We start from the raw sequence: 18652 nt of genomic DNA on the forward strand, positions 1-18652 counted from the left end.
GAGCCTGATCAGACTGCGCGGATGCGCAGGCTGGTCTGGATCCATGCTGGTCGCAAACCCACTTTGTTGGTTTTCTCATGGCACGGCTCATTTATCTAAGTTTTTGCCCGATAAAAGATGTGAGTGTGTCTTAAATATTACTTAATGAAAGAGTAATATATAAAGAGAAAAGCAAGTTAAATTTGGTAGGTTTTGGGAGTTTTGTCAAAACAGGTTTATCTCGGAATTCTATATATTGTATCACAATACTTTTTAACTTGATCTTTGAGACCAGGTTGGCGTTATATTAAAAGTGTAGAAGTATTAGTAAGACTTAAAAAACAAAGGTGTATATATACTTGTGGAACTGACTACATACTAGGTAACTTATCCTGCTTACCATCAAAACTGGAAATATTAGTTATATATTTAACTACAATGTCAGATTCTTGTACATTCATTATTCAAAATATTTGCATAATGGAGGCTTCAGATGATAAATATATGACTGGCTCTTTTAGTTGCAGCGTTTAAACATACCTGGAATGTAGAATGCCTGGTTTCCCCTCTTTAAACGTTGATATGTAAACCTGGGTTTTTGGATAAAGAAGATTTATAAAGATATATAAAATATAATAGGAATATCACTTATATCAAAAACGGCATGCTTCCATTGTAATCTAAAAATGTATCGATCGCACAGTTTTACACACCTGGATACAGACATTTATCAAAGAAAATAACTTCAGATATTCTAAACTTTGGACATTAATAAATAAACTTCGAATTAGAGATTTGGGTTCCTATAGGCGGAATCAGAATATATATCCAAGTCCAACGGTTTTCTTAAAAATAAAAGTATCATTTATATAATTGAGGTTTTAGTATGATCAATAGTTTTTTATGTTTTACATGGAGAAAATTGAAAAATGTTGATTAATCTTGTTGCCTAACAATACATTTTTTTTTTTTTGTAATTATCCTTCGTCAAAGTAGAGATAGCAGACAGGCTTAATTTAGAATAGATAAGCTTGTGGACATGTAATGAAATTTGCACTAATTTATTCTTCTCATGATAGTTTTAGTTCACAATGTTTACGGTGATTTGTGGTATTTTTATACAGCTATTTTTTACAGCAGCTGCGCCTGATACAACTAACAGTTTTACCACGCCTCCGGCTGTGGCCAACACTGGACTTCGGTTTTCTTTTGAAAGCTGTCGTAAGTTATGTTTTATTTCATGGTTTTATTTCCGACATGCAAATAAACGGTTTATGCATATTTAAAAAAAAATAAAATAAAAAATTGTTAATATATATTCAGTTCTAATCGTAGTACCCAACAAAATATCTCTAAGTTCTAGTCATATGTAATTACGTCAAATGCATCACAATACGTATATTCCTACATTGGTCATTGAAACAAGTAGTGAATAAACGAAAACAAGGATAAATATCCCTAAGGGAATGTCACATTCTAAAACCGCAACTTCCCCTAACCGCAACTCACAGCACGCGGACGTGCACACGACCAACACACGAACACTCTCTCATGAACAAAATAGAGGGCGCGGATACAGACTACTAAATAACCCAACAAACGATAATGTAAAAAATAGTAAAAAATTTATGCACACGCACGCACGCACATACACATGCATGAACACACAAAGCAAACACACGAGGTCAAGACGAACACTTAAAGGAATCGAACACAGTGCAGTACCGCCGGTGGAACGGTCAGTGGTAAAGAACAAACCGGGGAGCTTAAACCAGTTTATAATGCGCATTTATACTCCCTCTAACCCCCCGCACCCCCTCCGCGACCCACCCACCATATTCCAAAGTCACGGGACAGTTTAAATAACAGTAATCCCCTCCAGGCGAATTCCTAACAACGCAATGGCACACGTAAAACACAAACATGCTCTTGAATATTTATATAAAAAGCAAACCTTAAGAAGCCAAAACGCATGTACTCCATGCCTTTGCAGAAGACAGAGCATCAGGAGAAACACTCTTAGGGGCCCGAAAAAACCCAGCTCAGAAGACATATATCAAATTAGTTCAGTCCAAGTGGTATTTAAAAGCTGCTTAGCACAGAGTCCTCCTCTTCTTCCGCCAGACGCGACACAATGAGAGAGGAAAACGTAGAGTCCAGCAGTAAAATGGCTGAATACAAAATATGCGGTGTGTCTCGAAACTTCTGTCAATAAAAAACTTATAAATACAGTTCACATTCCTATAGCAATGGCTTCTTTAAAAAAAAATTCTCACAGAAGTGTCTTATAATTACTATTGAATTTTAAAACCAAATCTGAATAAGGCTATAAATTTAGTAAAATATACAATAAATTACTTAAACTAGGAAACTAGTCCGCTAAACAGTCTTCGTAGGACTTTATTGACATTGGTATGAAGTTTTTGACGTAGTTGTAAATAGTATCATATTGTGTAAAATGCTATATAGAGTTTATAATGTTTGTTTGCTGAAGTGTATTAAACAAAATTTCAAAAGAAATTGGAAATATGGTTATAAATATATAGTTGTAAAATCTTTCTCCAGATTTTGGACAATGTATACGAAAACGACATGTTTTAATGGTTGTTAAAAGAAAGTAGACCTGAAATAAATAACTAAAATTCTGTCTCAGTCCAAAAGTCCGTGCGCATACGCAAAGTATTTTTTTTTTTTTTTTTTTTTTTTTTTTGACGTTTAGCTAAATGTTATGTTTCAAACAGATGTTCATTTCATGAAATAATATATATTATGCTAGAATTATTTATCAAAGGTGTTCTGCGTACAATGACGTACCAGCAAGTAGGTTGGACATATTTTAGGAGATTGGTATATGTCAGTTTTAATTTATTACATTACTTGTAAGTGCGTTTAAGTGTCGTTGAAAGTCGGGTTACGGGTCACATTTTTTCTGTGTATCATTGTGAAAAAAAACACAAATGCAATTTGTTTTAAGCTAAAAACGCTCATGTATGTACGTCTTATTTATAAAGCTACACAATTTCACAGGGCTACGAGAATTAAAACAATAAGTCCAGGACTCAAGGACTATATTTTTAGTAGCACACCCATGACGGGCAAGGATTTTCCCGACTTTCCTTTTAATTGTTGAACGATGATCAATACACCATGTGTATTATGTCTCATGTGGTAATATTTGGTGCACTTTATTTCAGCCGGCATCGAGAACACATTTATCAGGTTCTCAAATGTAAAACTGACGCCTGACCCAGTCTTCTATCCTGGAAACGTTACACTATCCTATGATGTTTTGATCCTTCGACCGTTTGACAATGACAACTTCAAACTTGAAATAACAGTGCATAAAAATTTGTTATTTGGATATGTGATCGTGCCTTGCTTTCACCAGATTGCGTCTCAAAATTCATGGTGAGGAATACATTAACTTTGTTTTGAAATGGGTTGATAATAATTGTGTTGTTAAATTTACACAAAATGCTTTCACATTTCACAATTTTAGAATATCTTAAAACAATAAGACCACTTTTATCCGATTGAAAACTGTGAATATTTGTTGAAATCACTCTAGTCGTTGTCAAGTTGATTGATATGAGCCATTCATTTGTATAATTATATCCGTACTTTTTGCATGATAACTTGCTAAATAATGATTTTTTTTCACTTTGAATAGACTTTTATTTCAGTACATACCCTGCATGTGATATAACAGATCTAAGGCTAATTGTTCCTTTTGTCGACGCATATAAAACACCTAGACCTCCAGCTGCCTGTCCGTTGCCGAGAGGAGAATACCATTTCCCTCCGACAACTTTTAAACTTCCGAACCTTACAAAAGCGTCATTGATACTATGGCAGGTAATTAGCTAATTGTTACTAATTCCTAATCGGTAAACAACTAAACGTGTTTTAGCCATCAGCCTATTCCTCGTCTTCATCTGAGGTAAAAAAACAAAATAACATATAAATCTTGAAGACATGTTTGTTTGAGAACTACTGTCCATGAGCCAAAACGATGTATCCATGCAGCTGGAAAAAAACTGTTGTCATACTCGGAGATAAACTTTTACGGTGATTCAGGTCAGCTTTATTTGTTTCGCTGTTCTATTCAGAATGCTTCACCATTTCGATCTACAATACTATTTAGTCTTGAAGACCATACCTACGAGCGTTTAAGATCATTTTCTCCAGTCTAAGTATAAAGCACATACATTCAACTCGGATGATTGGTTAATATGTACGTTTCTTACCGTATGCATGAGGAAGAATTGACCTCAGGACCGATATGGCAGAAACTCGTTGTCACCGGAGACAACAGCTATTTGGTATTGGTAGGGATGACCGATCGTTATTGATGATATTGCGATGCCGATATTGTCACCTCCGGGATTTGTCACCTGAATGATTGGCGTGATATTTCAATTTCAAATATGATAAAAGAGGAAGGTTTTCATAAGAACTTATGTCACTTCAGTTACAAACTATGTAAAAGAAGGAACTTTTGATAAGAAATAAAACAAATTATTATTTAATACAACAACATTTAATATGTAATTACTTTAATCATAGTATAATAAACATGTTATTTTGTAATAATACGATATATACTTTTTATAGTCAGAATTGCATACCATAAAATCTACCTATTTTCAATTTAAGATGAATATATTTTTAACAAAATAATTGTAGGAAATTTAAAATATTATAAGAGTTCCGCTATATAGCTCATTTTTACATAAAAACTTACTGCAACTGGTCATATTTCTAACATATTTACATTGTGTGGAACTAATGTCATATGCTTACAAGAAACATTATTTACTTATCAAAAACTCGAAAGTACTTATTAATTTTGAAGAATATTTACCTAAACATGAGCAATTACATATTTTAGATATTTCTAAACTATAACACTTTGGACGTAGACTGCTTCAGTAAATCATACAGATTTTCCTTTTCTTCAAAATTTCATTGTAATTCCTAATTCATGCAAGTTTTGTTTGATATCATTTATTTGTTTTATTTTAGAGTATTATTATCCATCTTGATAGGTCGTCTTTTGGCTAATTTGACTAGATTACAACTGTCAAAGTCACAGCAATATACTGAAATAAATATTACTATGTGTAGCTATATGTAGCATTGTCGGAAGTTTCTTTTCGAAGGTCAAAAGTAATATTGTTTTTCCCAAACATTCTTCATGGACATTTTACCCAGTTGAAAACTTTGTCAGATATATTGTTACGACGTGAACGTATATAAGGTATTTCAATTTCATCAATTTAACCAAAGTTATGTCCCTTTTGTTTATTATTCAAGCCTTTGTGATTCAATCTATTTACCTCAAGTATGATTAGAAAACGTGTAAATATACAATTATAAATAAAGACATAATTTAATATATTTATTTAAAAAAAGGTTTGGTTTCATACCTAGTTGAACCTTATTTGCTATAGAGATTTTGTAATGTGATGTGTATTGGCTACAATTAAGTATCATGTTAAGTTGTGTATAAAGAAACAGACATGTACAACAAGTATTTATGTCTTTTCTCACAATCCTAATATTAGAACGTTATTTAGGCGAGGAATTTCAATCTGTCGAAGATAGGTAAAGGCAAAGGTTTCATGTTTAGGGTGGTTAACCATTTGAAATGGAAGGGATAGCTTGTTTCCAGCCGAGCCAGAGCAGTCATATTCACCGCTCAAGCATCCAGTTTAGTCAAATCTGCTTTCCACTGTGATACTGACTGATTTGACAGACATTTAACTTCGAACTCAAAATTTGCATAAAGGAACATATTTTTGATAAGGCAGATATAACTATAGTCTGTGTTATTTCATCATATAGAATAATGGAAACTGTAGTCTCGCACAACATGAGGGGTATACGATGATTGTGACACTTCCGACAAAACCCATTTGGCAGCCCCCATGACAGATGACTAACAAATAGTGATTCATGCGTTCGTTCATTCATCATTTCATTTAAATTCAAATACCTTGATTGTTACCCTTTGTTCCTAATAGAATACTTCTCGAATCGAAGTAATTTCCCTCTTTTTCATTGAATACTCTACTGTAAAAAATACTACTTATACAATTTTTCGTTTTGCCTATTTATTTTAACATTTGAAAAAAAATGATATACAATCACTAGTTGTAGATGCAGATTGGAATATTTGGCTCCCGGGTAATTGTTTTGTCGGTAATTCTGTTACCCGAGACTCGGATATTTCCGTTTGCATCTACAATAAGTGACAGATCAATATGATATATATTAACAAGCTTTGAATACTTCCAAATGTCTACGGATGAAACAATAAAGGTATGATGGATATTATTTTCATATATCTAGCTGTATTTTATACACGTCCTTTCGAGACGGATATTGAAAATGTGTTCGAAACAGCCGGGGTTTTGGGATAAGCGTGTTCAAGATATCGAATTTTAACTGCATATATAAGAAAACGTTCAAGAAATTTAAAAAGTTTTCCTATCAACTCTTGTATATGTTTGCCCAGGTGCAATTTCGCCAAACTATAAACCTAAGCTAAACCCTAGACATATTTGAATATTTCAATGTGATTATAAAGTGCATAATATTCTTAGAACGTTTAGCTGTTTGTTTCTGCTGTTTATAGCAGTAGTGCTCACTTGCTCACTGCATATATGAAAGTTCAAGAAGATTTTAAAAAGTTTTCCCTATACAACTCTATGTAAAACTATGTTTGCCCCAGGGTGGGGCCAATTTCAGCCCTAACCCTAACTATAAACCCTAAGCTTAACCCTAGAGCGGAGTGATTCTGAATATTTCGAATGTGATTATAAAGTGCATAATTATTCTAGAATCCGTTGCTGTTTGTTTCTGTTGTTTAAAGCAGTAGTGCTCACTTGATCACACACTCATACAATACCAAGATAAGAAAAAGATAAATATGGGAGTATTTTTTACACTTCCAAAATATTTGTGTGAAACGGTCACATATAAATAGAAGGAGAACTCAAACGACGCGAGGTTGAAACTTAGTAGTTTATTTAGAGCTATAGAAAGTTTCTAAAGCACTAGCTAAAAAGTATAAATTAAAGTAGAATTGCGCGCATAAGTCCAAAATTGAAAAAAAGTGCAAAAATTAGACCTGGAGGTGAAAAGAACAAACAAATAAAGTTTCTATGCGTTTTGCAAGTAAAAACACAACTTGTCTAAACGAGTCAAATGCCAAAACAAGAGACAAAAAATGAAAATATGTAATAAAGTGCATAATGCAATGGTGTCTTTTATACTCTTAATGTTTCTTTATTCTGAGGTGTTTAAAATGAGGTTGCCAGATCCATTTATTTTGAAATAAATACCTTTGTATATACAAATGATTAAGATATATTCCATTATCAGTTGCTTACATAGTGGTCATTACAGACTCAAGTGCCTAGACATAGTTCAACTTAATTTGAAGAAACTGGTAATAAAAAAGTGATTGTGTCGTATTTATTAAAAGTAAAGTTGGCGTTTCTGTGAAATGCAATATTTCAAAGTACAAATCAATGTACAAATAATTATTTGTACATCGTTTAAAGGAAATGTTTCATTAATACATAGTGACATTTCATTAGTCCAAATTTGATGATAATGTAAGATATAGGTATGCAGCAAGATGTGAAAATTAATTATATTTCTCACTCGGCATCTGAAGAATGCTTCTAGCCAAAACGTTCAGATAAACATGTTGTAGTTTATTCTTTACCCTAACAAGGAGACTATAGAGCTTCTAGCCAAACGTTTAGATAAACAGATTGTGGTTTTGTCTTTACCTCTCACAGGGAGACTACAAAGTAAATGCTGCATTAAAAGACAAAAGGACAGGAGAGACCGCCGGATGCTTCAATATCAAACTGTCTACTGTAGCTGGGTATTCCTATCCTTCTAGTTTAATCGGTTGATTTTATATGTTAACTTCAAGAATAAAAGATAGTGAGGTTTTCGAGTGTTTTATGTTTTAAATATCCAACGCTTCATGGGTTCGTGGTACAATAAGCAAAGTAGTACAAAACTTGGAGCAAGAAATAGCAATTAAAATTGTAAACAGTAGACATTTAAAACATAAACATTCTTCTATGAACAAAAATGATAAAAAAATCACTGACACATTGGTGAAAATATGCACATTTCCATATGAACATGTAAACTGTCTAGTTTCGTATAACAACTAGGAGTTCTGATTTTCCCATGTTCACAATATACATGAGAACAAGGGTTGGAGGAAATATATTAAAGGGTAAGCACCGTTTGAGAGATATTACTTACTGAATTACTATAAACAAGCGTCAGTTGATACCATTTAGTCATGACGCTGTTGTACACGCTTTCTACTAGAACATTTAGACGGTTGTAAACTCTTCCTACTTGGACAAATGTATTTAGTGGCCCACAACAAACTCGATTGCTTAGAACAAGTTTAGTTGACGCAACTGCCGTCTAGGACAATTTTTAAAATGAGTAAGTTTTAAACACTCGTCACAAAAACATTTAAGTCTATTTGTAGAACGATTTTTAATGAAACTGCTTAGACACATGCAAATTGTAATCTATTCCTATTGGACACTAATACCTGGGGCAGTCGTAACCGCCAAATACAATATCTCTTTAGACACGTTACCGTTAGAAAAAATTATTCCATTTTCCAGCTTTTGAAACTTGTATGCTGACATTTGAAGTACACAACTGACCACAAGTTATACCAGATCAGTAAATGGCCCGTTCCACGTTATGTCATAAATCAGAAATGTTTACAAAGTTACTGAAAATATGTCTATATATAACCTTCAATCTTGGAACAAAATGAAACAGTTTAAAAACACTCAAAAAGAAACAAAACTAGATTAGATGAAGAGGTATACAAGTTTTAAAAAAGAAATTGCTGAGAGAAGAAACACTGGAAAAAAATGAAAATGAAATAAAAGGAGATAACTATTTTTTTAAATAGTTGTACTGTCAACTCTGGTATAATAGTTGTATACAAAAAACAGCATTTGCTAATACTAGTATTCGAATTTATAAACCCGTTTTTGTGTTGTTTGTTTATACAAGTTTGAACACCGATAAATAATCAAATGATGTTCTCTGCACAGTTAAAGGTTTCTATTCCAAGCCGTAATTTACTAGTTTTGAGCGGACGAAACTGTCTCGAACTTCAAAAGAAGACGATCAATTGGGGAGGTTAAGATACAACTTCGAAAAAAGTAATGTTTGCCATTTAGTTTGTAAATCTTTTTAATTCTCATTTTGTATTTGTATCGCGTAAATTGTGATCTCGCTCATCATTGACGAAGTTTAAACAAGATTGCCAAATTCTATCGAAAAAATTTTGAAACATCACAGATTACAGTACAAGATTATTTTCAACCATTATACTTTACAGACTGATTAGTTGGTGCGTTGTAGGATTTCCAGACATGGATGTAGTAGTTAGTAAATCCATTGAGTCAAAATAATTGATGTTAATTTTATCTCAGAAATTTACTAGTGATTTAGGATGTCTGTAAATTGCCAGCTGTATTACATGATGTTTGGCTCAACAGGTGATCAAAATCCGCTATCTTTGCTTACCAGAAGTAGAAGCCCTAGGACAACACAATATAACAGCTCCGTCAGCAGAAATACAATGTAAGAGCTTCGGATTCGTATTGAATTTGGCTTTAAAAATAAATTGTTTGTCTATGTTTAATTAATTGCCTTCCCGACAAACACCCACATTATCAACCCAGAAACTGGCACAAGTTTTATTGCAGAAACACCTGTAGTATTTATAACAGACATAATGTCAGCACTTTTCAAAAATCTGATAATACGAACCAATTCAATGAAAACACGTGTACAGTTTTTAATTGATTAATACATATATTATTAATTATTAAATTAAGTGCAATAGAAAGTGAGATACTACAGTAATACAACTGCAACTACGTAGCATTTTTATTTCTAGTCAAATAAAGTAACATTTACTGCATTCTGAACTGTTTTATTAACGTTCCATTCGTCTGTATGGGTCTTTGCAGAATTTCGCCGCTTAGTAGTACTGCTTTTCATTAAGAGTTACATGGCAATATTCTTTCTTGGAATTTCGAGCGGGAATGTAAATAGTGATGGTAATCTTAAAATGAACTCTTACAAAGCCAGCGTTTATTCAAAAACCAAGTTAATGCATAGAATTTACTAAATCATGAAATCTATAGGAAGACAAGAACGCAACCAAGCATCAATATAGCTGACTTAATTTGATTGAGCCTGTTCATGAGAGGAAATGAAATAGAAAACTTCCTCGAGCCCCCCATCACCGACTTAGGCAGTACTCTACTATATAGACAGATTAAATGGAGTCCATGATCCAAACTGACCAAAGAATACAACAAAACTGAGTCCAAGTAAGGGTAGACCGACGAAATAATGCTGAAGAAACAAACGGGTTGAAAGTAGCCTTAAAACTGAAATAGAGTTTTCTTTATATACATTGACATGGAAGTACTCTCCGTATGCAAAGGATTTGAACTTAACTGTATGCTTTTCAAGAAGGAAAACACAAATGCAAGTTGTTCCATGCATTTTTTCCATTCATTTTGGTTAACACAAAAAATTGTTTCCATACCATTTATAGTCGCATTGAAATTTTATGTTGTTGATCTTTGTGTTCATGCGTCTGAACACTTTAAGTTAGATATCTTCTGTGCTTTTGTTTGATTATAATAATGTGATATTGAAGTCTGAATATATCGCGCAGGTTTTAGAGCCGTAATATACAGCTTAAGAATAACATTTCTATTTGATTGGAATTCGATATCTACTTTTTCTCTATGTTTGAGTTTATTATTCCCCAGCCACGAGTGTAAGGGGGCTATAGGAATAGTCTCCGTCTGTCCGTCCTTCAGTATGTCCGTAACATTTTGTGTCAGCTCTGTATCTCCTAAACCCCTTGAAGGATTTTCATGAAACTTGGACGACATGATCACCTCATCAACACAATGTGCAGAGCTTATAAGTCAGCCATGTCGGCTCAAGGCCAAGGTCACAACTCAAGGTCAAACGTTTGAGCCTTCCATTTTGTGTCCGCTCTGTATTTCCTAAACCCCTTGAAGGACTTTTTTTAACCCTTTCACAGCGGCGGGGGATTTAGCTGTCTTTTAGACTGCCTTGTTATATAAGTTAATGTCGTTGATATATGTAAGTGCTTGCAAATTCAAAATATATTTTACTGTTGTAATGCTACTGCTAAAATCATTTTTAAACAGAGATTTGTTTTTATGTTTAATGAATTGATTTCCAAAAAGTGTACTTACTAAATTTGGTGAAAAGCTTAAAAATGAATATATCACGAATCAATAAATCAATAACGTCGTTCCAGTATGATGGAGAGATATGCATTTGTCATTAGTTAATCAACAGTAATTGTATAAGTTCATAAACAGCACTTTGTATTACACTTTGCATCTACTGTCTTTTTATAATAATAGGCAGTTGTGCTCCAGCTTAGCTCCTTAATGCTTTTGTACTTATCCTAACGTACAGAGAGTGAGTAGAATCTTTTATGGTGTCGTTTTTTAATCAAAAGAATTACAAAAAGGCCGGCAAACATTATAATACCGCTTGATTTTGCCATTTATTTCGCATGAAGGTAGGATGAAATTGCTATATAATGAAGACGTCAGCTGATAGTTATACTATTAGCTACTATATCGTCAGTGAATAAATCCTTAGTCTGTTGGCGGCAGGTGATTCTGTCTATGCGACAAGTGCAGACCAAGATCAACCTGCACATCCGCGTTCAGTCAGTAAATTTTCAGTGAACACCCCTGTGAATCATAAGTGGTACTGCCCAAACTGAATAATGGACCAGTCCATTTTAGAATTTAGCAGGGTAAAGGTTAATAAGGATTTCCTGGATTCCTGGATCTCAGTCTTTAAATGTCGAAAAGTATACCAAGGTCAAGGGGGCGGGGGAGTGGGGGGGGGGAGGGGGTGTCAAGTTAATCTATAAAATTTAATACAGGTATCAATAATGTCTTTAATGTTATTTTTCCAAGCTGTATTGACATCGGAAGCTGCATTTTAGCTTAAACACCATTTGATTCAATCTCATCACGACATGCTTTAAAGTCAACTCTTGAAATAAGACTGGTCATGGGACCATTTACAAATAAAGTGCAAATTATTTTAGTCTCAGTAATATTAAAATTACATGAAATAAAATTATCAGCTTCATAATATAGTTTACTGTGATTTTCAGCAGTCGTAAGCAGTAGGAGTTTTATATAGACTAAGCCCGAAACAATTTTATTATTTAGATTAGGACCTTAAGGAGCGTCTGTGTGCATGAGAGGTCCTGAGAAGAAAATTAATGTATCATTTCTAGTTTGTATTTCGTATTTGTCACAATTAATTGGAGTTTGCAAAATTAAGTTGGCAGTCAATTCTTTTGACTAAAACAATATTAAACCTTGACCAAAGTGTAGGTGAACAGATAGCAAGCAAGCTTAACATAGTACAGATAAACTTGTTGACATTGATAAAACTTTAATTAAATTAGTCTTCAGTTAAATGTTTATTTTTTTGTTGTTGTTGCTGTACTGTGTACGACAACTGTGCAAAATACTGACTTTCAGTTTTCTTTTGAAACTTGTTGTAAGTAATATGTTATGTTCTCATTTTTACCCTTCTTGGTATCAATGTAATGTTTGTAATTTTGTGTAACTCGTATTACGAAACTTAACTGATTTATATTTCTTTCTTATTGTAGCATTTCGAAAACAATCGTTAACAAACTAATGTCTAAAAGCTGTCCGCTATACATTTTAACAGTGAAGTGAATTGTCAAATAACTTCGATTCCAGCATCTGTCATAGTAACAAGCAAGTATATACATGAAATTATTGGGCATATATATAATATATATATAATGATATTTGTATTTAAGTGACTCTATGTATAAATCACCGCTCAATTACTGGACACACACTAATACAAGCATCTATTATTGCACGACGCCTTATATAAATCGCCTGTCTACTTTTGAATAATTATTGGCAAGAAAATTGGGTTTTTGTCTAAGTTCATATATAATACAACTAAGCAATATCATAACGTCAATAAAATACATGACTCACGAATTACTTTTTACCAACAACACATTTTGATTTTGTTTCTAATGTAAAATCTATATTACTTTTGTACCCTGCGATGTTCATTGGACTATACACGAGTACTTTTTATCTTTTTTTTTATTCATTTTGTTGGGTTTAACGTCACACCGACACATTGCATTTAGTAAAAGTAATGAATATAAAACATGAAAATGTGCAAATACTAGTACATCAATAATTCTGTCTAGCTTTTTTGTTTTTGCTTATAACGATAATAAAAATTCGTAGATTTCTTTCAGATATCAGTACGAAAACAAATGACATATTCAAAACAAACTTTGTACTAGGTTTCTTTTTAATCAGTTAAATACAAATATATGTTGTCAGAAACAGAAGTTTTCATATGAACACATCTGTAACATTAATTCCAGCCAGCAGCGGAAACACCGCCATCAGGTTCTCAAATGTTAAACTGACGCCTGATCCAGTCATTATTCCTGGGAATTTTACACTGTCCTATGATATTATGATCCTTCGGCCATTTGACAACGACAACTTTGAACTAAATATTACGATGTTCAGAAAGATTTCAGGTGGTTATGTGAGCTTTCCTTGCGTGCTTCATTATAAATGGTAAGATATATAATTACGATGCTTCGAATGTTTACATTTCACGTTTACAAAAGGGATTTACCTTTGACGGCGCGGTTTAATTTACCGGACGTCTTACTTCTGGCACAACGATATGAATTCTGGATAACGCATTATCTTATTATTTCAATCATGCAAAATATGCTTATTGTTCTGTGCCATCATTGAATGTGTTGGAGAGTGAATGTTTTTGTAGCGATATCGTTTCTACCTTGCCTAAGTGTTTCATTATCACAGAGATAATTTAAATAATCAGAAAATCTAGTTTTGCCATTAACCTTGATATGTTTTTGTGTCGCAAAACTTATATGTATACAAAGTGTCTGTCATTCTTATCATATAAAATATTAAAACTATGTTAAAACAAGGACTAAATAGAACAGGAAAAGTTACATCCAACGGACGCAACCTCCCATATATCTCTCTATATGGGCTTAGGGTTTGTGTAAATACTCGTGCAGAGTGACTGAGAACATTATACAAATATCATATAGCTGCGTGTGTGATATAATCCGAGGCGAAAGCCGAGTGGTGACATTCCGTTTCGAGGGTTGACAATATCAATGTCACACATGCTGTCATATATTTATTTTATTATACCGAACAAAATTAAGCACATAAAAAGTTTTTAAAAGGTGTTTTGTATTCATTTAGTTTCATCTTTAGTGCGGTAATCGCCTGTGTACACAATGAATAGTAACGTCATTACTATATGTGTACAAGGGAGGCAATCATTTCATGATTTGGCTAACATTCAAAATATCAGTGCGGTCACATGACCTGACCGTCACTTTCGCTTGGTCACGTGTCATAATGGTTGAAAATGTTTCTGATAGTCAAAATATCTCTTTCTCGGGTACTGGGATTTTATCATTGTTGACAAAAGTGAGGAATAATAAATACGAATATGACTCATTAACATAAACAATAGCAGTAAAGGTTACATACAAGTAAGAAAACAATCTCCTACGAATCCAGAATTTCTTTCTAACGGTCACGTGATTTTCATGGCCACGTGGTCATTGTGAGGGTTGTGATTAATCAAGCTCTAAGGGAGATAATCGCTGCTGGGAAGTTGATTACAACCTTGTATAAGACTCAGTCTTTCCGTACTTTGATTAAGTGTTGTTTTATTTTTTGGTCCTTTGGGATCATGGAGTCCACTCAATAGATGTATTATATAGTTCCTCGTAACCCGGTGCTAGGGGACGTGATAGGAGTTGTTCATAAGACGTAATGAAATGTGCAACACCTATCACGCCCCCTAGCACCGGGTTTAGCGGAACTCTATAACACATCTATTAGTATCTATTATTACCACTTACAAACAGACTCAGTCAAACCGAGTCAGTTATTATTCTTTTTGGTTGCATTCTACGCATCCAAAGGATCTTTTCACAGATTTCATTAAGACTGAGTTTTCAATGTTAGTTAAGTTACGTTCAAATTTACTGTTTCATCTAGTTGCACGCAACTGCTACAATAGATATGTATTTTATTTGTGTAAAACACTTTAAATATTATTTCAGTATATCAAACATTATTTCAGTATATCAACTATTATTTCAGTACATACCCTGCATGTGATATTACGGATCTAAGGCTCATTATCCCTGGCCTCAACACAGATGACTCACCTAGACTTCCAACTGCATGTCCAATGCCGACAGGAGATTTTCGTTATCATCCAACAGCATTTCCGTTCCCAAACGTAACGGATTTTGCCTCAATTATTTTGGCAGTACGTTTAAAGATCCCCTTTCTAAATTCCAGTTTGTTTAGTTCTGCCCATTGCTTTTTTTGTTTTTCGTTTGGGGCAAACACATTACTTTATCTGGGGACCAAACGCCGCTTTTCATGGAATTACACGCCACAACCCGTGTATCATTGAAGGTTCCATGTGCACCGCCGTTTGAATACATCTGCGGATGTCTCTAAATTGCTTTTTGTACTTTTAGCATGTGTAAATGTTGAGTTCTGCTCAACCCGGGGCTAGAGGGCGTGGACGGTAGCATGCATTTCCACTACCGTCCATGAACAGGCTCAATCAAACCGAGCCTGCAACATTTTCGTTTTGTCGTGTTGAGCGACCTGTGAAGTTTCCACGTTTTTTATTTTAGTCCGTTTTTCATTAACTTTCCTACGAAAATAATATCAAATCACATATTTTGCAAACGTCTCACTATGGTCCGAGAAAACAGAAATATTGACACCGTGTTAGTGAATACACAGGTTTGAACAATTAATCAAATATATTTATGCAATTGTTTTGTTTTTATATTTACATATTAATATATTTTCACTAGAATCAGTACCTTATATGTATTAAAATAATAAGCATTCATCATATTAACATGTTTTTGTTTGTTTTGGGTTTGACGCCGTTTTACAAGTTATGTAAAGGCGGGTAGTTAACCTTACCAATGTGTCCTGATTTTGTACCAGTAAATACCTGTTCTCCGCTAGTAAATGCCAACTTCTTCACATGAATCAGCGGTGGAGAACGAGTGATTTCAGACATAATGTCTCTTAACAAGTCGTCACAGAGAACATACGCCTCGCCCGGGGATCGAACTCACGACTCCGCGATGCGTAGATGTGCGCACTCGCTCTCTGTAATTAACTTAGCGGATGGACTTTATATAAAGGATATTACATGAAAGTCTTTTCATATTGAATTTATTAAACGAGTTGAATAAAATAATAAAATGCGAGGCTCTGCCGAGCATTTTATCAATTTTATTCAACGATTTTAATAAATTCAATGTGGAAAGTCACAAATGTAATATTCTTTTTATCACATGATAGCCTTTCCGGTCGAAACATTAAAAAATCTACTCTCTTTTACTATATAATAAGACAATTTGACCAACATCTTCGATACTATAAATGACATCGACGTCAAAGCTTTATTACACTAGTGTATTATCATTTTTATTTAATGGCTTTATGACACTCCCGCGACGTCAAACATGTGATAAATTTACGTAATATTGTTAATAAAGCGAGCATTTCCACAATAGAAAAAAAATCTTTTTGGAGTGTCAAGATTTACTTCATGCAGCTAGTGTGTAATTGTCAGCTGTAGTATTCATTACCCCTACCGAAAGGAATGGAATTTCTACACTTTGTTTGTTCATAGATAAGATTTTGATGGTGATATAAAGAGCAGTTGCATATGTTTAAATGAGTGACCACGAATTAAAAGATACTACGATTCTAATATGTGAAATTAAAAATACTTTTTGTATGTAATATACATTGTAGTTTCAATGAAGCCAATAGCCTTTACCCATTACATCGCCGAATGCAAATTAAACCGTAACAATGTCAGAAAAATAAAGTACACTGTTACCATTATATTATCATTTTAGGGGCGTTTCCTTCATGCTGTTGTTACACTATTACATTGCTTTAAAGTTTCATAAACTCATTTAAAACCAATGACATCAAAAGTATCGTATATTTCAGACAAACCGCTTTTATGTATTGGACGTATCGAAAATTGTTATTGATAAGCAAAAAAATCATTGAAATAAATACAGAGTGGTTGTCAGGATATAATCTGCCGTTATATTTCAGTCAGTAACTGTTAAACATAAAATCAGTCAATTCTTGTTATTATACTCTTCCTTAGAGAAGATATTATCTTTAATACTGTCATCGAATAATGATTCTCAATGCTTTAATTGTATACTGCTGATTTTTCCAAATTTGATTCCCGCAGGGAGATTACAAAGTACATGCTGCATTAACAGACAAAAGGACAATGGAGACAGTCGGATGTTTCAATGTACACTTAAGTAAGTAAGTTTTATTTGGCACAAGTGTACATGACATGGCAATATAGCGATAAAACAAATGACAAATCAATGCATAATAAATATTACATAGTGACAAACCAACAAATCATTAGATAGTTATATCATATTACTCAACAAAGCCATGTAATGCTCACCAATACCAGGGATAACACACAAAAAAGATGAAATGATTCCTCTTATTTCCATTGTGGTCCCTGTTATTGGCGGCATGACACAGAAAGTCATGTTTAACTGTTATATTTTGAGTAATAAAGCTAGATACATAATCTTAAATACTGAATAATTTATGAAAGCTAATTGAGATCACATATATGTATCACAGTAAAGGATTTATCACATAATATTTCATGAGGAATGATCAGTGAAGGATAAGATGATCAAAAAGTTGTCAGCCAAAATAGAAAACTCACTACTTCTGACGAAAATAAAAATATTTATACTTTAAAAATGTAAGTATAGCTACATTTAAATGAAATCAGTACAGCAGCAAAAATAAAAAACTATAAATGACAGATAAGAATTATATTGTCTGTTAAAATCAATTGAAAGATTTTAATATGCTACAACTAAAAGACTATTAAAATCAATTAGGCATTAAAAAGGATTTGATGGCAAGCTTAAATGAATGAGAAGATTCAATATCCCTAAGATGTTGAGGGAGACCATTCCACAAAACAATCCCATTGTAAGCAAAAGACTTTCTACCAAAGCTACCCATCCTCTCTGGCAAAGAAAACCGACCAGTATCAACAAAGGAATAATTAGAATCAAAAGAATTTGATGATGGAAGTGCAGACACTCTAGATCTGGTAAAATGGTCATGGGCTGGAAAATGGGATGTAAAATGCTCCTTAAGATATTCCGGTGCAGTGCCTGACTTTATTCTATGGACATGACAGAGAGTTATCTGATCTACACTCTTTGATACAGGCAACCAATTTAGAGACTTGAATTGCTCTGACCCAACATGAGACCTACTATCCATGTTCAAAACAAATCTGATCATTTTGTTTTGAGTAGTTTGAAGCCTATTTTTCCAATACTTGGTCAAACTTGGATACCAACTAGAGCATA

General features: G+C 33.5%; 1 protein-coding gene across 1 annotated transcript; it reads left to right on the forward strand.

Annotated features, from left to right (window-relative positions):
• The first annotated feature begins 1012 nt into the window (after positions 1 to 1012).
• On the forward strand, positions 1013 to 7955 carry LOC128548852 (ganglioside GM2 activator-like). The gene is made up of 4 exons (XM_053524372.1): positions 1013 to 1200; positions 3174 to 3387; positions 3663 to 3834; positions 7794 to 7955. The coding sequence occupies exons 1-4, from the start codon at positions 1071 to 1073 to the stop codon at positions 7911 to 7913; spliced, it is 636 nt and encodes a 211-aa protein (XP_053380347.1). The 5' UTR covers positions 1013 to 1070; the 3' UTR covers positions 7914 to 7955.
• The last annotated feature ends 10697 nt before the right edge of the window (positions 7956 to 18652 follow it).

The sequence above is a fragment of the Mercenaria mercenaria genome, chromosome 15 (assembly GCF_021730395.1).
Source record: "Mercenaria mercenaria strain notata chromosome 15, MADL_Memer_1, whole genome shotgun sequence".
Taxonomy (NCBI): domain Eukaryota; kingdom Metazoa; phylum Mollusca; class Bivalvia; order Venerida; family Veneridae; genus Mercenaria; species Mercenaria mercenaria.